Consider the following 18,274-nt stretch of genomic DNA (forward strand, 5'->3'; position numbering starts at 1 on the left):
GAGGCCCTTCTTCAACTGATCAAGCGCATCGGGGGCTTTTTGCAACCAGGTCAGAGAATGACACTCTCCATGAGCCAGTCATAAGGGTATACTCACGAACACCGGGCATTTTGAAATTCAAGCTTGAACTGTAATATATGAGGTAGTGATTGGTATAGAAAAACCAGGTGTCACAGAAGAGAATAGAGTATATTCAGTGAAGAACCTGCAATGCAGTGAGATTCACCGGTTGAATAAAGAGAACAATGGGGTGTGGGAAAGAAGAAGAACTGATGAAAAGGAAGTGATGAACGGACGATGATCCACGACTGGAGGGAATCATGATGCGCCTGGGGCACCGGGCCCCCCCCACGTGATGGGCACGGTCCTGGCCCTTAATTTGCCCATTTGTCTCCTTTTTATTTCCTTCAATCCTTCTTATTTTTCCCCCTCAGTATTGCGCACTTTTGGGTCTCTTGCTTCATTTGCCGCCGGCACCTCCGCGTTAAGAAGAGGATGATAACGGGGTCCACACCAGGTCCACGATTGGCTGCTGCGCGCTGCTACTGGTAGTAAGGTGTAAACAAGTATACCTTAGCCAGACGCAATGGCATCATTCCCCCCCCACATTGGTCCCTCAACTTACGCGGTACTTTACCCCATACCGCTAGATAGCCAGTTGATCCTGCCTTAGCTCTTCCTGTAAGGGCCGCCGTGGCGTGGCTGTGCTGCAGACTAACGGGCCGCTGCTAGATATTGGTTACCTCAACCTCAACGTGAGGACTGACGGGCGCACAACACATTCCCCGGGGGTTCTTTGACTTTCTCGATGGCATGCCGAGGCGGGAGATGTACCCTTGTCATTTTTCCACAGGGCGCCATGGATGGAATACTTGTTGGGGCTCTGGATGGATGATCGGATTATTGTCGGTTCGGACGGGCTCGACCAGCTCTGGGACGATCTTCTCCTCATAGGAGAATTGGTTCGCTATCTATTTGGCGCTTATCTCCAGATCACTACACTAGGACCCTTGCCATTGCGGAGTCTCCCATGGAAATTAGGAAATGGTGCCACTTTCGGATACACCATGGGGTTTAATTCGTTTACTGCTACCACGATGCAAAAGTTTATCACATCATTGGGACAGGCGCTTTCCGTTGAACTCAAAAAAGGAGGCCGGGCAACTGGAGAACTCAGGAGGCATGGATTGAAACCCCGCCGAACTTTGTAGCTATTAATCCAACAGGAACTTCTATTCTTCCCAGCGCTACGACCTCCAATGAGCAGGCAAGTAGGGCAGGATTGAGTCCGTCCTCATCTATCTATGGAATGATATGCACCCCTGTTTCATGTTGTCGCTCGTGCCATATTGTTACTCGTCGCACTGTTGACTCCAGTTGTGGATTGAGTATGACCTGGTCGATTCATATTCTTGCTCAAATCCTCCGATAGTTGCATGAAGAAAGTGACAAACGGGATTGTTGCTCCAGGAATAGAATTTCGACATGATCTACTGGCTAATCGAGGTCACGACGAAGTAAGTTCCATCAAGGAACCATGGATAGAAGAGGGATCTATCCGCACCGAAAGCAAATCTAAATGGCTTCCATGGACCACTGGACCAATTTGAACACCACACCTCGACAGGTTCCAAATGTTACTCCCCCTTTCCCATCCATGATCGCGTCATGCCGTGGTGTCGATAAATGATCGGGTCGGATATGGTGTTTGTGCCGACGAGATGACTAACCTCGGATTCTCCAACAACCCCTCACCTCCACTATTTTGCACCGTGCTCGTCTCCCCGCGTCCATCGCTCCATCACGGCCTCTTAAGATTCAAGGACCAACCGTCTCTACGGTAGATTGAGATGCCCTCAGATCGCACTGTCGACGCTGCTCCAGCCGATCCGGCCCATGCTGGTCCGATCTCGGAGCAAACTCCGCTTCTTGGAGATTCGAGCCAGCATGCGGGGACGGGCGATGGATCCGGGGTTCCCTTGGCCCAGGAGCGCAGCACCAAGGAATTGATCCTTATCTTAGGAAGTATCTGGGTGGGCGTGTTTCTGGCTGCTCTGGGTAATTGATGAATTCTCCAGTTAATTCGCCATGCAAAAGTGGTCAAACTCCTAACGGTTGACAGATACTACCATCGTGGCCACGCTCACGGCACCCATTTCGTCGAGCTTCCACTCGTTGTCCTTGCTTTCATGGCTGGCTACATCTTACCTGATCTCTAATGCCGCTTTTCAACCGCTGAGCGGGCGCTTGACGGATATCTTCTCCCGACGAACGGGCCTCGTGTTCTCCAATGTGTTCTTCGCAGCCGGAAACATCATCTGCGGTACTGCGAAGAGTCAAGGGACCATCGTGGTGGGCCGTGTTGTTGCCGGAGTTGGCGGTGGTGGTCTCTTGGCAATTTCGACGTTTGTCACGTCCGATCTGGTCCCGCTGCGTCAACGTGGTGTTTGGCAGGGTGTTGGGAACATCTGCTATGGAGCCGGAAGTGGATTGGGCGGCGTCTTCGGGGGATGGATCAATGATACACTGGGGTGGCGATGGGCATTTCTCATCCAAGTTCCCTTCATCGTTGTGTCCTGTGTTCTGGTCGCCGTCACCATCGACATCCCTGTGAAATACACCGACAAGGGAAGACTGAAGCGGGTGGATTTTCTGGGGGCGATCACCCTGGTCATTACGCTCGTGTTGTTTCTCCTGGGACTCAACATGGGCGGGAACCAGGTGCCATGGACACACCCTCTGGTTCTTACATCGCTCCCGCTCTCCGCCGTGTTCTTGGGGATCTTCGTCTACATCGAAGCGTACGTTGCGTCTGAACCTGTGATTCCTGTTCGACTCTTGCTCGATCGGACCGTCTTGTCGGCGTGCTTGACGAACTGGTTTTCGACCATGGCCATCTTTGGGCTTCTCTTCTACCTTCCGCTGTTTTTCCAGGTCCAAGGTTTATCGGCGACCTCGGCTGGGGTCCGGCTGATCCCGCAGGCCTTGGGAACTTCGATAGGATCTTTGGGATGCGGCATCATCATGCGGTCCACGGGACGCTACAAGACGATGAACTACGTGTGCATGTTCACATTCGTTCTGTCCGGTATTATGATCTGCACGCTGAACCTGACCACACCCGCCTGGATTCCCTTTATTTACTTTTTCTTCTTGGGTGGGGGCTACGGCAGCATGCTGACGATCACCCTGGTTGCGCTGATCTCGGCCGTGGACCATGACTACCACGCGGTGATCACGTCGGCTTCCTACGCGTTCCGCAGCACGGGGAGCACCATCGGCATTTCCATCGCGTCCGCGGTCTTCCAGAATATCCTCATATCCGGACTTTGGTCTCGCTTCGGCGACCGCAAGGATGCCAGCGAGATGATCTCTCGGATCCGCGACAGCCTGGACGAGATCCAGAAGCTTCCCGGCGATTGGAAGCCAGGGGTGATGGACGCGTACATGGACTCCCTCCGGGCGGTGTTCATCGCATTGCTGGGGCTGAGTGTTCTCGGGGCCATTGGAAGTTCGGCCATGCGAGAGCACAAACTGCACTCGAACATGGCGCGCCAGGATCCAGATGACGAATAAACGAGCAACATAGAGATATCCACGCGACATGATTCCGTGCATCGTTCGTCTATGTTCGAAGTACCTTGGTTTGCTCTATAGAGTCCTACAGACATGATGCTTATAGATTGACCAATATGCCAAGTCCTGTTTATGGAGTATGACATGACCGTATCCACTGTAGTGATCTGCACGTTATGAGTGGTGCATAATCGTATTATATAAGCAGCGGATGCACAGTGGCGCTGGAGATTCGGCCTTCTTTCCATTACACCGCTTCCTCCTCTCTCAGTCGTCCTATCTCTTGCCAACGTGTGTTGGGTGGTTGTCTCTTTCTTTCTTGGCTATATTCAGCTAGTAGGCTGTGGAATACGTGTGTCGCAGAGTGTGGCCTGACGCAGAGTTGCTTGGGCTGCAATTGACTTCGACTGGTCCGAGGCGCTCGTCCCACCTGGCTAGTTCCTCACTTTATCCTGTCGCATTCTCTTCTTTTACTTTCTCGGAACTCTCTCGATTTCTTGCTTTCGTTATAGATTTATCTTCTTGTTGTCTTCTGCAGAGCATCATAATCATACACTGTTTGAGTTCTTCGTTCTTTGAACGCCACTCATCTGTTGACCTCCGCATTCCCGAGCCTCTGAGATTCCCGCAAGCTACTCCGCGAGTTGGGTAATCGACAGTGAAAACCGATTGTCTCACCTCTGACATTCACATTCTGACTTGCGATGGCAATAGCGTTCCACTCGGGCATTTTAACGGATTCTGGAAACACCGCAAGCGTCGTCCTCAAAGGTGCCTGGCCCCCGGAAATGGAGGTCGATGAGAAGTCCGGCGGCAAATCGAACACCAGATTACCCACGAAGGAAAACACACTAGATCAAACCGTCTCGCCTACTCCTCCTCGTCGTAAACGCTTGCTCTTGTCCACGGAAAGCGCCTTTGTCGACCATGTCCTCCCGTCACTCGTTGCGAACCCCGACGTCGAGCTCCGGTTGATCACAGACGAACCGTCCGCCCTCCTCTCGGGCATCAACAAAGTCCCACATTACTCGGATACCGTGGATAGTCGGAAGTTTGAGAAGAAGACCGGGGCGCGGAAATGGCTGAAGGCCAAGGCGGCGGAGCTGTGCGAATGGGCTGACATGTTGCTGGTCGCCCCCGTCGATGCAGGCACTTTGGGGTCGATGCTGTCGGGTCTGACCAACACCCTGACGCTGGCGCTGCTTCGTGGGTGGATGCCGCCCAAACCGGTGGTGCTGATCCCTGGCATGACGGTCTCGGAGTGGCATCATCCGCTGAGTGAGAGGCAGCTCGGGGAGGTCCGCCAGTATTGGCCGTGGATTAGCGTCGTCGCGCCTGTCTTGTGGAAATTTCAAAATATGGAGGAGCTCGTCCAGTTGCCCTGGAATGGATTGGAGGAGCTCCACCACACTCTTGAACGTACCTTGGGGCTGTCCTTCGCGCAACCCCCCTCGCTCCCGGACGCCTCCGCCAAGGAGGCGGTCCCGGCTGAGAAGCAGTCTTTGAACAATGTCGCGACGATCGCGCGGAATCGGATGTATCTGTCGGACATGATGCGAGGCGGGTCCCGGGCGTTGCCGATGGAACTTTGGTTGAACATTTTTGAGGAACAGTTACACGATTGGGAAATCGCGAAAGCGGTTGGGATCCCGGCCAATCTACCGGTGCCAAAGGAGTGGCAGAGCCACTTGTTGAAGATGTCGACCCCTGCGTCCTTGGAGTATACCATCTTACGGGGCTCGTTCGCCGCAATCAAGAAGCGCATCGATAGTTTGCCCCGGTGGAAACCACTCTCCGACCTCTCATGCCACCTCATCTTCAAATTTTCGCGAACCGACATCCTGTCTTATCTCACGGAACACCACCTCGACCTCCTCTGGACCACCTCTCGCCTCACAAACATCCCCTACCGTGCCTCCGCCATATACGGCAACCCCAATATCCTGACCTGGTGGCGCGACGCTCCCGCCCTCCCTACGAAAGACTACATTGCCGATGCCATGGACGGCGCGTCGCGTGCCGGCTTTGTCAACGTCCTCGAGTGGTGGCGCACCTCCGGCCTCGAGCTCCGGTATACGGAGCGTGCCCTAGAAGCCGCCAGCGCGGAAGGCCGCATTGCCGTTCTAGACTGGTGGAAAAAGGCCTCCGCCAACGCTCCAGCAAACAATCCCATCCCGCTCAAGGTGGGCAAATCCGTCCTCCTCGCAGCGCAGTCCGGCCGCGCTTCCTCGCTCGCCTGGTGGGACGCATCGGGCATCCCATACAGCCACGCCGAGTCCGTCGCGCGCATCGCCAGCACACACGGCCACGTCCACGTCCTCGAGTTCTGGCACCAGCTGAAAGGCGCCAAGATGATCTTCGACTGCCAGGTGCTGGTGGGCCCCACCAAGAACGGCCACGACAACGTCCTCGAATGGTGGCGACGGAGTGGTCTCCGCGTGGAGTTCAAGACCTGTGACATCGAGGAGGCCCTCGAGGACGCGGACCCGGTTTCGGGCGCCGAGGAACGTGTGCGCCGGTGGTGGGCGCGTAACGGCCTTAATCTGGGCGTGGGGACGAGCGAGTGGATGAAAACGAAGGTTTTATAATAATTTCCCCCTACATTTTTTCCTTTTCTCTCTTTCTCTGCATATTCTTTGGTTTCACTTTCGGGCTACTTCCTCCTTTCGGTGACATGCATGGGCCATTGTCCACTCCACTATATTCATAATACCCCTGTCTATGACCTTCTTCTACTTCTACTTCTCTCCATTTAGTTCTCGTCTTCTTTTCTGCCTTCCTCTCTTCTTCTTTTTCTTCTTTATACGTTCGGCATGGATAAACAAATTGCACAGGGAAGGAAATGCGCACGGGGTACAGGAGTTTCAACCCTCGTCTTTGCATGCAGGTGTACGGTGCGATCTTTCCTGGGGAAAATGAATCATGTTTATGTTTATGTTATGCTATGCCTATGTTGATGATCATGTCTGATGATTGACTTTTTGTTGGATGAAGTTGTGAATAGATCCGCCGTTGTGTTGGAATTAAATCTGTAATGGTTGTTTTTGGTACATAGGTACTATTATTGCTGCTTCTTGCTGGTGATGGTAGATTGCGTAGGGGTTTGATTAGTAAGTTAATAATTTAGTGCACTTTACTAGGTAGTGTAGCGGTTTCGTGGTTGAGTAAGTGTGTGACAAACTGTACTATAGGATAACAATAATAACAGTTCTGATTTGGATTCATACTGGGTGGTACATGTCCGCGGATTGGCGGACGTCCGTCCAGTCCAGTCTAACTACGCTCGTGCCCATATTCAGATACTGATATTGTTCTTCATTTCCGTGCACGTATCTCATCAGTAATAAAGCTTCGTTGGATGTCCACATGACCTTCAGCCTTCCGGGGTGGTCAGTGGGGACGTAATGACATGAGATAGTTGGCCGCGAAAAGTCTGCTTCTAGCAGTGTGTCTGTCATACTTCTCTCCTAGACTAGGGTTAGTGAGGGGTTGTTTAGAAGAAGGTAGGAGAAATCGCACCAGGTGGGTTGGGGTTGCTCCAGGCGGGGAGTGCGGATGGCATTCCGATCGCCGAAGGGGTTGTCCTCGTCGTCGTCCTCTTCATCAGAGTCCGAGTCGCTGCTTGCGCTGTCGTAGATTCGGGGCCGCGACTGCGACGGGGATGGGACTACGGGCATGCTTAGTGGGCGGGCGGGTCGGGGCGGCTTGGGGGGGTTGATGGACAGGCCGGCAAAGGCCTCCGGGACGTCGTCGCGGTCCGGGGTCCAGCCCGTTTCGAGGACGTCCTGGTCGCTGTCGCTGTCGTAGTCGACGCTCTTGTCGAGCACTTCGAAGGCCATCAGCGCCGTGACCAGCTCCTCGTTGGCGTGGATCAGACTGCCGAGGTACTCTTCGCTCTCTACGTGCTGGATGTACCGCAGGATCTGGCGGCGGAGCTCTTTGCAGGTCTCGAATCGCTGCAGGCACTCGACATCTTCGCTGACGCGGTGCGTCTCTCGGTTGACGAGCTTGAGCGCGTTCAGGAGGTTGGTGCTGGCGAGGGAGGAGGATGCGAGCGTCTGCAGCATCTCGGACTTCTCTCTTTCGAGATTGAATGGGCGCGTGTATATTTTCTTCTCTTTCTTTTCCTTCTTGTCCTTCTTCTCTTTCTTGAGGGACTTGCTGCTCGAGTGCTTGTGCTTGGAGTTGCCGACGACCGTCGACGGCCCGTTGCCTGCGGAGATGGAGACGCTGTGGCCCAGGGGCGGGTCTTTGGAAGTGCCAGACTCCCGTAGAACCTTGGCCTTGGCCTGAGAGGCCGGTTGCTTGCGTTTCGGCAGCTGGCGGTAGAGCGCCGTCACGCGCTCCATGCCTGGGGTGTTTTTATACGAGGCGGCCCATTGTCCAAAGAGTTGCTTGCACTTCTGCTTGACCAGGGGGTCGGAGACCGGGTCGGTGGCAGCGATCCGCAATCGCTCGAGTAATGGCTCATCGGCAAATTCCCGGAGGAAGCGGTCGCCGGTGTTTTGGATCAAGAAGTCAAGGATGGTAAGCGACCGTAGCTGGCGGTGGATGTTCCCGTACTTTCTGAGACGAAGTTAGCAACGTGGGTGGAAGGTGAAGGTGAAGTGAGGTGAGACTGACAGCTTCTTGCGCAGTGCACGGCTCGCTTCTGACGGTCCGCTGGCTTGAATACGGATGGCTTCAATCAGATCGACAATTCCGCTAGAGTCTTCGACCTCATACTGCTCGCCGGTGAGGACTTCAATTTGTACGGACACGGCCGAATACGGTTTCTAACAAATGTCAGATCAGTACCTAGCGCCATTTGAGTACTGGAAAACAAAGCTTGGGCTTGCGTCCATGAACTTGTCGCGAGGAAAGACAAGACATTGCGCAGATTATGCCACACGCACGGCGTAGATATCAACATACCGATGAGTGAAACATCTTGATCTGTGGTATAGAGCAAGGTGCGGTCAAGTTCAACGGATTTTTAGCGCAATGCGGGGGCGGATAACCAAAGTAAGGACAGCCCGTGTCCTCACATTCGTATCAGTGTGCGATCAACCGTCAACACCGAGAATTGGATCAGCGATCACAATCCTTGCCCAATTTGAGAACAGTATTGCTGATAAATAAAATATCGAGACCAAATGCGACTGTGGTGCGAATCGGTCGGGGATTTCAGTTGTCCGGTGACGTGTTACAACCAGTGGTCCGATGATACGCGTGCCCGAGGTAGATAAGAGACCTTCCTAACAAGAAGCTTGCAAGTGAAACCCACAGGACAACCACTGAGGAAGCCCGTCTCGCGAGCAGATCAACGGGGGAGAGACAGTCGAGAGGGGGAGTTGGAGAAGAAAGAATGAAGCCTCCAACGTCATTGCGCTTCGTTGTTGATAGGCGGTCCCGTGACTGCCCCTCGCGGATCGTCCCGTTTGGGTTTAGCGCGGGGAATGTCAATATGGGCCAATTCCTCCTAATTAGGTTAGATCCCACGTGATATCGATCTATATCTTTTCTACAGTGAGGGAGTCGACTCTCTCTCTCTCTCTCTTGGGATAGATGGTATAGCATGACGGTGTGGGCTGGCATCATTCCCTTCACCTCAAGGTTTGTTAATCAATATCACGATATGTTCTTTCCCGTCCCGTATGTTCCTTTTCTCCAATGGTCATCCTCGCCAGTCCCACTCTCGTGACAACCACCTACTACTATACGACTGCTGATCGTGCTGGAACTTGATCTCAGGCACTTCTTCAAGCTACGAACTGTGGTTTGTTATAATCGTTGCATTCTTCTACCTGTTCTTCAATACCTTCTATCATTATCAACCATCTTACTGCTGTACCGATCTCGAGATTACGACTGAGCCTTGCTACAATGAAGCTTTCCAGTGCATTCCGCATTCCCCATTCATCCATTTGCTCTATGAGAACTTTGATACTATTGTCATGCTATTGCACTACTGGCATGGCGACGACTGGTGATCTCTGTCTCCCGATATACATACTTCACTATACTAATCAAGGTTCTCTTAGTCTCAAAGGATAGCTCGAGCGAAGGCATCAACCTAGTCACATTCCTAGAAGGAAAGCCACAACAACATGATGCAATCTATACAGGAGCAATTCAAATCCTCGAGTCAATGAAGACGTCTCCTTCCTGCAATCGAATGGCAGCGTCCAAGTTGGTCATGTCATGCCAATCTCTAGGAGACAAGTCTGGTGATACCCCAGACTCCGAGACATATGTTACCTTAGAGCGTGTGCGCTCCTTGTATGCAGCAAGACTGGCTATCTGTGAACTGGACGGGGCTGGGGCATCTGTCCCCCGTCCATGCATTCCAATCACTGTGTCGGCGCCGCCTAAGAAACGCATATTCGGTATTTCCGCCAGAAGCAAACCGCCCCTTAGTCCCGTGGACCAGGAGTCAGCAGCCCTCCTGGAAGGCTGTCTGAAGACTCTGGAATCACGTCCCCAATGGTGGACGTCATATAGCAACAACAGGCAAAATGCAGTAGTTATATGCCAAGCGGCCAGAATCGAGGGTGAGAAAGAAGAGCTTTTGGAGCTTTATAGATCTATAGTCGAAAGCTCCTCAAAACTGAACGATGGTCTGCAAGACGCTCTGCGGGCAGCTACAGCGCAGTCTTCTCAGTATAGAGCATTTATGGACACGACGGAAGCCATGCAGGTGAGGCTGCGCCATGAAATGAGAGAAACAGAGTCGCACTTCAAAAGCTTCTTAGCAAGCATCTTCCAGGGAATCGAAGCCAGTACTCATTCCGCAGTTATTGCGCTTACTTCAGCCATCGAAAACTTCCAAACGGGTGCTTTGACGGTTGAGAAGGTTTGTACCTTGACGTTTATATCTATGAGCTGATCTGACGCCGTGTAGGGTATCCAAAATATATCACGCGAAGCTGATGGGTTACAATATATCATACGAGCAATTCATGATGAAGTTCTCGCTCGACATGAGGAAATGACAATGGCTCGTCGACGGGAGGCCCAAGCACACAACGATCTTGCTACAACTATCCACGGCGAGCTAGAGACAATATTACAAAACGAAGTGGTCAAAATCTCTCACGGCCTCGGAACATTCGATGCTTCTCTGGTGAGCTCCTGGATCATACCTTGAAGTCTTATAGCTAATTGTCAGCAATGGCTGGCTGCGAGGCTAGAGAATGTATTGCAGCAAGAGCTGAGTATATCTGAGGTATGCGAATCCACAAAGCTTCGTGGTATACATCTGATTCTGGAAGCGGCTACGGAGTTTTGAAACATCTCTCGAGCAATCTCGTTTGAAAGCAGAAGACCTTCAAAAAGCGCAGGTCCGACAGTTCAACACCACAAAGGCGCAATTAAAACTGCAGGATAGTCTACACATGCAGCTGCAGGTATCGCACGCTTTGCTCGGCCAAACAGCTGCCGCTGCTGCGAATTTACAGGCCATGATCGATGAAGCAGCAGCTCAATATAAGGGATTTCCTGGCTTAGTGGGACTTCCCTGGCAATACTCCACATGGATGGCATGCGGCATGCTTTTTATCTTTGTAATGATGCAATGCCCAGCTTTCACTGTCGCGTTGCTTGCTTTGGGGATCGGTGAGACCACACGCGCCTTCCAACTAGACTATAGCTGATCTTGTCGCAGCCCTGTTCATTATTTGGAAAATAATATGATCTCACGACCAACTCGCGGCGAGATCTATCATTACTCAAAATATTCTTACAGTTCCGCTTCGAAGCCGGATTTGATTTATTGACTTATTGATCTAACGATTTATGATTTATGATTTATGATTCATCATTCTTTTTGCTTTTCTTTTCCATGCTTTTTTCAGTTACTCATGCGAGAGATACTAGTGTCCACGGCGCTAGTCATAGGAGATCGACACCCAAGCCTAACATGCGCATTTGCCCAACAAGCCTGGACTTTTCATTTGCCTCTGTACTTATGGGCAAGAACACGAATGATAATAGAAAGTCTTACTGATCTTCACGTACAGTTCACCAAACAGACCTAGACGGACTACAAACAATGACTAAGTGGCGCGTCCAGGAACTAAACATGAGGCTCTACGGAATTACGACACCACCGTTAGACGTTCGTCATCGGAGTTATGCATAGTCGACACATATGTTGTCCTGGTTGCATGATCACACTGCAGCCTCGTCCGGCGCCACGTAGATCATCACTCCGTCGACGCACTTGAGAATTAGTCGCAGTAATTGCCTAGGTAAACATTTAATCATATCAAGTGTCTGAATGATATTGAAAATGGTTTCCGTGTCTTGCTTCTCCGCAAGGAGGCTCTAGATGTGACAGTTGTTCATACCCACGTCGGCTAATAACTTGTCTAATTGTGGGACTCTAAACACTACTTAGTATTTACTAGTATACTACAAGCAGGACTCGGGCTCCGGTGGAGCAACTTCGGGATGGATTTCCTCTTTTCTCTTCTGCAGCCGCTAGTCTAGGTTTTGACAGGGTTTACATGCATGGTTGCAGTAGTCGTCACATTCCTCGTGGACTTAGACATCTGGATAACCCTAGAAAATGCCACTGAGTTAATTGACTGGGGGTGATTGTTGCGATTGCCGAGTTCACTACTGTGGTTGACTACATTATACCAGGCTAGGTTCTTTCTGATATATGCGGGGTCTATGATAGGAGAACTGGACCTGGTTTGTGGAAATTATACCCCGGCCATATCACCCATGTAGAGTCAAGGTCTTAAAGTGAGAATTTACAGGGATATCTTCAGTTAGGTGTCGTAGATTGAAATCCTGAACAATATATCTTCACTGTCTAACGGTAACTATTTCCGGATTCATGTCCTAACAACATAATATATCAACTGCATGTCGAAATGTTCAGAGTCGCACTACTATTATATAGCCATGTAAAGCATAAACAAACGTAGGGTAGATTCTATCATGATAATTCCAGTGAGTATTCACAGTCCAATCTCCAACAGCCTTGAACTTAGTCCGCTGAAACAACCCACCTCGCTGCATTCGAATGTCCTTTTGGGTAAGAGCACCATCTAGTATTTACCCCACACTCGGTTTGTTACAATATATTCGGCTAATTACCGAGGCCATAGACTTTTTTGTCACTGAATATTGCCTTCATCCAACTTGAGCGGGGTTCTGCCGCAGTCTATCTTTGTTCGCACTGGTTGTTGGCTGTACAGAGAGATGATGAATGAACTACACGCAAGAGATCCAACACAAGTTACAAATAGACTTGGGCTCGCCCCTTGAGCTTGTTTTCCTCCTCGCCTCTTTACAGAAAAAGGAGTAGCATCTTTTACACGGATGTGGACGGCCGAAACGATGTTATTCTATCTTATCTCGTCTCTGCTCACATCAGGCATTATAGCCCTAGCACGCCGAGACACTTTCCAATCTCGCTGTGAAGACTTTGCAAGCAAGATTGACCTACCTAATGTGCGTGTGAATCTTGTTGACTATGTCGCGAGTGGCACCAATCTCTCGCTACCCGACAATGACCCCAGCTGCGGTGCGCCGTCGCAGTCGGTGTCCGCAGACATGTGTCGAGTCGCCATGGCAGTATCTACCTCCGACAACAGCGAAATCACCCTTGAAGCGTGGTTCCCACGCGACTACTCTGGCCGGTTCCTGAGCACCGGGAATGGGGGGCTCGGTGGCTGTACGTCCCCCAAGCCGTGATATGAACCTCATCATATCAGTAAACTAACCCATCCCCACCCAGGCATCCAATACTACGACCTCACATACACAACAGGCATGGGATTCGCAACAGTCGGCGCTAACAACGGCCACAACGGCACCTCCGGAAAGCCCTTCTACAAGCACCCCGAAGCAGTCGAAGACTACGCATACCGGTCGATTCACACGGGCGTCGTGGTCGGCAAGCAATTAACCAAGCTCTTCTACGACGAAGGCTTCGACAAATCGTACTACATCGGCTGCTCGACCGGCGGCCGGCAAGGGTTCAAGTCAGCGCAGAAGTTCCCCGACGACTTCGACGGCGTCGTCGCCGGCGCCCCGGCCTTCAACATGCTCGGCCTTCTCTCCTGGAGCGCACACTTCTACTCGATCACCGGCGCCCCAGGCTCAGAGACCTACCTGACGCCCGCGGAGTGGAAGCTCGCACACGATGAGATCCTCCGCCAATGCGACGACATGGACGGCGCTAAGGACGGTATCATCGAGGACCCGGACCTCTGCCATCCAACAATGGAAGCCATCATCTGCGACCCCGACTCCTCCACCTCTCCATCCTCCTCATGCCTCACAGGCACACAAGCCGGAACCGTCCGCGAGATCCTCTCCCCGCTCCACGGCGCAAACGGCACACTCATCTACCCGCGCATGCAGCCCGGCTCCGAAACCCGCGCCTCAACAATCATGTACACCGGCAAACCATTCATCTTCAGCCGCGAATGGTGGCAATACGTCGTATACAGCGATCCCAACTGGGACGCATCGCAGTGGAGCGTGCAAGACGCCGCCGCAGCGCTGAAACAAAACCCCTTCGACGTCCACACGGGGCCCACTGACCTGTCTGCGTTCCGCGCCGCCGGCGGCAAGCTGCTCACTTACCACGGCCTGCAGGACCATCTAATCAGCTCGGAGATATCCAAGCTTTACTATGCGCGCGTTGCGGAGACGATGGGGCTCCCGCCTGCCCGGCTGGACGAGTTCTACCGCTTGTTTCCCATCAGTGGGATGGCGCATTGTGGGGATGGCGATGGGGCGTATGCGATTGGGAATGGGGCGGGTACGCATGCTGGGGATGATCCTGATGATAATGTTCTTATGGCTGTTGTTAGGTGGGTGGAAGAGGGCGTTGCGCCTGAGACTGTGCGCGGGGCGAGGTTCGAGGATGGGGTAGGCTCGAGGGCTGAGTATACCCGGAGGCATTGTCGCTATCCGCGCAGGAATGTGTATAGGGGTCCGGGGGAGTTTACTGATGAGGATGCGTGGGAGTGTGTTTGATAAGATAGTCTACCTAGTAAAGTATTATGACAGCTGCTGCGATGAACCCTGGATATAAAGTGGCGACCAATAACATCCTCCACATATTGTTCATAATGAGGTCACCATCCAAACAACTATCCACGAGCTCGCTCTTCATAATAAATACTCCTCTAATTCCAAGCATTCTCGCTGATATCACACTAACTAATATCTCTAACCAATATTGATGATCCCATCATCAACCCTTATCAGCCTCCAACCACCAACAGCCCCCAAAATCATCCATATACATAACCCATAATATCCCCAACAACACCACCACAATGGTCCAATCCGGCGCAAACTCCTCCATGAACCACCCCTCCACCTCCATCCGCGGCGGCGCCAGCCTGCAACCGACGCCCGCCAACAACGTCGGTGGCGGACGGGGTCTGGGCGATGGAGGTTGGACCAAGGGAGGGACGGCTGCTTCTGAGGTTTGTGTCTTTCTTTCGCTTTCTCTCTATGCTTTTGGTCTAGTTGAACTAGTTGGTTTGCCTGGTGGCGATAAGAAGAATCATGCTAACGGTGTGGCGGGGCTAGAACAAGCAGAAACAGAGGCAGGGTTCTGAGAGCAGCATAGACCAGGGTAGAGGCCAGGAGCGGTGGTGGAGGAGGGCGAGCGATACTACTAAGGATCCGGTGAATAATTTGTGAGTTTCCCTTCGTGGCTTTGGTGTGGGTTGGTTGGTTGGGTATATGAGGGTGTGGGCTGATTGTTTGTGTTCTTGTCTAGGTTCTCGACGTATGAGTAATGTGACTATGTTGCGTGTTGATCGTTGCAAGGTGTGATTGCGGTGGAGGCAAAAGTGTATTCGTTTGAGGTACTGCCTATGTCTATATGAAAACTGCTGCAAGGCGATGCACTGTGATACGATATTTCCTTACGCCTTATCAATGATGGGAAATTGAACCCGTTGTTGAAAACTAATACGAACAATATATATACTGAATGACTGATTACGATATCTCTATCCACAAATTAAAACCAGCTTATTCCGTCTTCGACTGCTTCCCCCCTAGACGATCTTTCAGCGCGACGACCTTGCCCAGTAATCGGCCCTTAAGCGTCTGGGACGTCAGCGCCGCCGCTTCGTCAGCGGAGACAAACCGCCGGACTAGCAGGTTGAAGACACTCCCGAAGGCGAGCGCGATGACCGTGCTGGTGAGGATGATCACGTTGTAGGGCATGCTGAAATCTGGGGTCGGCAGCGGGAGGAGCAGGCTCGTGGTGCGGATATAGACCGGTGGGTCCTGGCTGAGCTTAATCACCGCGGGCGCGACGTTGAAGCCACGGTTGGCGTCGGGGGGGTACTCGGTGTAGCGCAGGATGGCTTTTTCGAAGTCGTAGGTTAGCGTCACGGTGGAGGCGGCCGGTACTGAGATGGCAAGTTCGAGCTGCGTCCCGCGCTCGCGGTCGATAGCCGGCCGGTAGAAGGTCTCGCGGATGATTTGCGACGCGAGGACCTGGTGCCGGATGCCGTCGCGGCCGGTGATCGTTGCCTGGAGGGTGTGCACGTATGGACGTAGGAACCACGGGAGGGTCTCGAAGTAGACAAAGTCGACGCCGTGCGCGTCGCTCGGGTTGTCGAAGATGATCCGCATGCCACCTCGTTCTTGGCCGTGGCCGACAATTGTCCGTTCGGCGCGGAGGACAGGCTCATCCAGAGGGACTTGCACCGTGGCGTCCTGCTCCTGGACGAGGAGATCGAAGGGCTGGGAAGGGTCGAGGCTAAAGCAGCGCGAGAAGCCCGTCTCGTCTTTTCTCTCTGTAGCGCCAGGAGATACGTACACGCCACGGTCATGTGGCACGCGCAGACATATCGGCTCGTTGTCGTCGGAATTTTCGGCCAGAGGGCACACCCCGCTGACGGTACGGCCGAAGATCTCGTGCAGACTCCATCCTTTCTCGGCCGCGCTCTCCAACGGGTAGCACGCGTCTTCGGAGTGATAGGGCTTGGATGTGTCACACACGAGCTCTTCAGTAGGAACAGGTCTCGGGATCGGGTTGTCTAAAAGCAGTCAGAAGAAGGCTCAATTCCTGCGTACGGACAGGTACCAACCTCGAGGTCGTTTAGACCGGTCAATGTCCAACACGATGTCAACAGTCTGATCAATTTGCACGACACACTCGTCGGGGCCGGTGCAAATAGGACGCACATCGACGGACATGCTCTGCCACGACGCATCAAACAGCTTGTGCCCATCCATCAGGCTAGAGATTCCCGCCTTCCCTTTACACGGGAGGAGTTTCACAAAGGGCGTCAGGTTCTCGGTGCACACCACTTCGCCAGGAAGCGTTCCGTGTAACAGATGCAGATTACTAGATGCGGGATGATCGCCTGTGGAGTCAAACAAAGCCGCAGGGCGAGTAGTCCGCGTGGAGTCGACGAAATTCAACGAGGCGCAAAACAGACCCGACAGCGACTGCGTCAAGGTGATCCATTTCGCGAAAGCCCTGGAACAATCAGTACTTCTCCCGAAGATAATATGGATCTGAATCATCAACGCGTCAATCGTCGCATTGCTGTCGCACGTACTCTTGGTCACTCGGGGCATCAATCCACGCCCATAGCTCCACCCCCGTGCCGCCTTCCTTGCTCCCGTTCCAGGGGCGCGAACCCCAGCTTTCAGCGTCCCATCGCCCCGTCGTAAATCGGAGATGGAGTTCTTTGGTATTCGTATGGCGCAGAATCTGGCCTAAGGCCCTCGGGAAGTATCGGAAGTGTCGCTCGTCAAAGGATTGTTGCGACTCATTGCCCCGGAAGGTAAAAGAGGCTAGGAGGGCTGATTGCGGTAAAGGTTGTAGAAGGAGGTTTTCATAATAGTCTGAAGCGGCGAAGACGAACGGTGCAAGCGCAACGAAGGCGAGCAAAGAAAAGAGAGCGCGGGCAAGCATCACGTCATCCTTAACGCAAGAGTACTTGTGCGCTGATGCTGGGTAAGTAGCTCAGAATAGGACAGATTGATCACTCGAGTCGGGGGAATCGAACAACGATCGCGAGCGCGGGATTGGACAGGGGTTGGTGAACGGGATTTGCCACCGTCTGCCTTGAGTCTTGACGAAGGGCGTCAGAAGATGTGTACTTGGATATTGATGATGGAGTTAAAGAGTAGTCCATAGTTTATCAATCGCCATGTTGATGTCCTAGCTCCTGTCAAAAAGGGGAAGGCGGTCTACGATTGGAGATTCACCGCCCCATTATTGCGGGACTAACGATGTGATTGCGATGGGTCCGATCTTTGGATAGAGCAACAAAAGAAAAGATGAAACACCAGAAGAGTAAGTAAAATGCAATAGATATATATGATCTGAGTTTCCTGGGTATGTATGATAATAGGAATCGATGGCAGAGGTGACCGAGGAGAGCAAAAATATGTAAAAAGACAAAAAACGATCCACACGGGGATCGAACCCGCAATCTTCGGTTTAGGAGACCGACGCGTTACCATTACGCCAATGGACCCTTATCTGATAAGACCGAGTCCGTATGGTTATCTATTCGCCTGAAAGTGATTTGACTGCCTTCCACTGTTCAGCCTTAATACCGAATTCATCATGACATGCATGTTCGGCCCCATGAACAAGGCTTTGCATTTACTATTTTAGTAGGGAGACACAGAATTCAGCTATATAGCCCCATATTATATAGATTTTACCATAATTGTTCATAATCTTCAAAATTGTACGGGC

General features: G+C 52.2%; 7 protein-coding genes and 1 non-coding gene across 8 annotated transcripts; 5 read left to right on the top strand and 3 right to left on the bottom strand.

Annotated features, from left to right (window-relative positions):
* Positions 1 to 1,850: 1,850 nt before the first annotated feature.
* Positions 1,851 to 3,576, top strand: P168DRAFT_238265 (MFS multidrug transporter; the record flags this gene model as incomplete). The annotated part of the gene is made up of 2 exons (XM_024833606.1): positions 1,851 to 2,058; positions 2,123 to 3,576. 2 exons carry the CDS (start codon positions 1,851 to 1,853, stop codon positions 3,574 to 3,576), a joined length of 1,662 nt encoding a protein of 553 aa, XP_024691628.1.
* Positions 3,577 to 3,862: 286 nt separating this feature from the next.
* Positions 3,863 to 6,610, top strand: P168DRAFT_291194 (uncharacterized protein). The gene has a single exon (XM_024837363.1). It carries the CDS (start codon positions 4,281 to 4,283, stop codon positions 6,162 to 6,164), a length of 1,884 nt encoding a protein of 627 aa, XP_024691629.1. The 5' UTR covers positions 3,863 to 4,280; the 3' UTR covers positions 6,165 to 6,610.
* A 52-nt stretch (positions 6,611 to 6,662) lies between these two features.
* Positions 6,663 to 8,901, bottom strand: P168DRAFT_291195 (LSB5 family protein). The gene is made up of 4 exons (XM_024837364.1): positions 8,491 to 8,901; positions 8,200 to 8,351; positions 7,096 to 8,142; positions 6,663 to 7,043 (listed from the first exon to the last, which is right to left on the bottom strand). Exons 1-4 carry the CDS (start codon positions 8,503 to 8,505, stop codon positions 7,031 to 7,033), a joined length of 1,227 nt encoding a protein of 408 aa, XP_024691630.1. The 5' UTR covers positions 8,506 to 8,901; the 3' UTR covers positions 6,663 to 7,030.
* Positions 8,902 to 9,350: 449 nt separating this feature from the next.
* On the top strand, positions 9,351 to 11,452 carry P168DRAFT_175971 (putative nuclear membrane fusion protein Kar5). The gene is made up of 6 exons (XM_024832918.1): positions 9,351 to 9,544; positions 9,600 to 10,411; positions 10,460 to 10,681; positions 10,727 to 10,783; positions 10,830 to 11,172; positions 11,222 to 11,452. Exons 1-6 carry the CDS (start codon positions 9,442 to 9,444, stop codon positions 11,248 to 11,250), a joined length of 1,566 nt encoding a protein of 521 aa, XP_024691631.1. The 5' UTR covers positions 9,351 to 9,441; the 3' UTR covers positions 11,251 to 11,452.
* A 1,457-nt stretch (positions 11,453 to 12,909) lies between these two features.
* Positions 12,910 to 14,559, top strand: faeB-2 (putative feruloyl esterase; the record flags this gene model as incomplete). Its single annotated transcript, XM_024839516.1, has 2 exons — positions 12,910 to 13,246; positions 13,310 to 14,559. 2 exons carry the CDS (start codon positions 12,910 to 12,912, stop codon positions 14,557 to 14,559), a joined length of 1,587 nt encoding a protein of 528 aa, XP_024691632.1.
* Positions 14,560 to 14,886: 327 nt separating this feature from the next.
* P168DRAFT_291196 (uncharacterized protein) lies at positions 14,887 to 15,229 on the top strand. The gene has a single exon (XM_024837365.1). It carries the CDS (start codon positions 14,892 to 14,894, stop codon positions 15,150 to 15,152), a length of 261 nt encoding a protein of 86 aa, XP_024691633.1. The 5' UTR covers positions 14,887 to 14,891; the 3' UTR covers positions 15,153 to 15,229.
* A 274-nt stretch (positions 15,230 to 15,503) lies between these two features.
* Positions 15,504 to 17,666, bottom strand: gpi16 (GPI-anchor transamidase subunit GPI16). Its single transcript, XM_024835236.1, has 3 exons — positions 17,121 to 17,666; positions 16,644 to 17,038; positions 15,504 to 16,592 (listed from the first exon to the last, which is right to left on the bottom strand). Exons 1-3 carry the CDS (start codon positions 17,477 to 17,479, stop codon positions 15,574 to 15,576), a joined length of 1,773 nt encoding a protein of 590 aa, XP_024691634.1. The 5' UTR covers positions 17,480 to 17,666; the 3' UTR covers positions 15,504 to 15,573.
* Positions 17,667 to 17,975: 309 nt separating this feature from the next.
* P168DRAFT_t119 lies at positions 17,976 to 18,047 on the bottom strand. The gene has a single exon. It is a non-coding gene; the product is annotated as a tRNA-Arg (tRNA).
* Between the last annotated feature and the right edge of the window lie 227 nt (positions 18,048 to 18,274).

The sequence above is a fragment of the Aspergillus campestris genome, assembly GCF_002847485.1.
Source record: "Aspergillus campestris IBT 28561 chromosome Unknown P168scaffold_8, whole genome shotgun sequence".
Classification (NCBI taxonomy): Eukaryota; Fungi; Ascomycota; class Eurotiomycetes; order Eurotiales; family Aspergillaceae; genus Aspergillus; species Aspergillus campestris.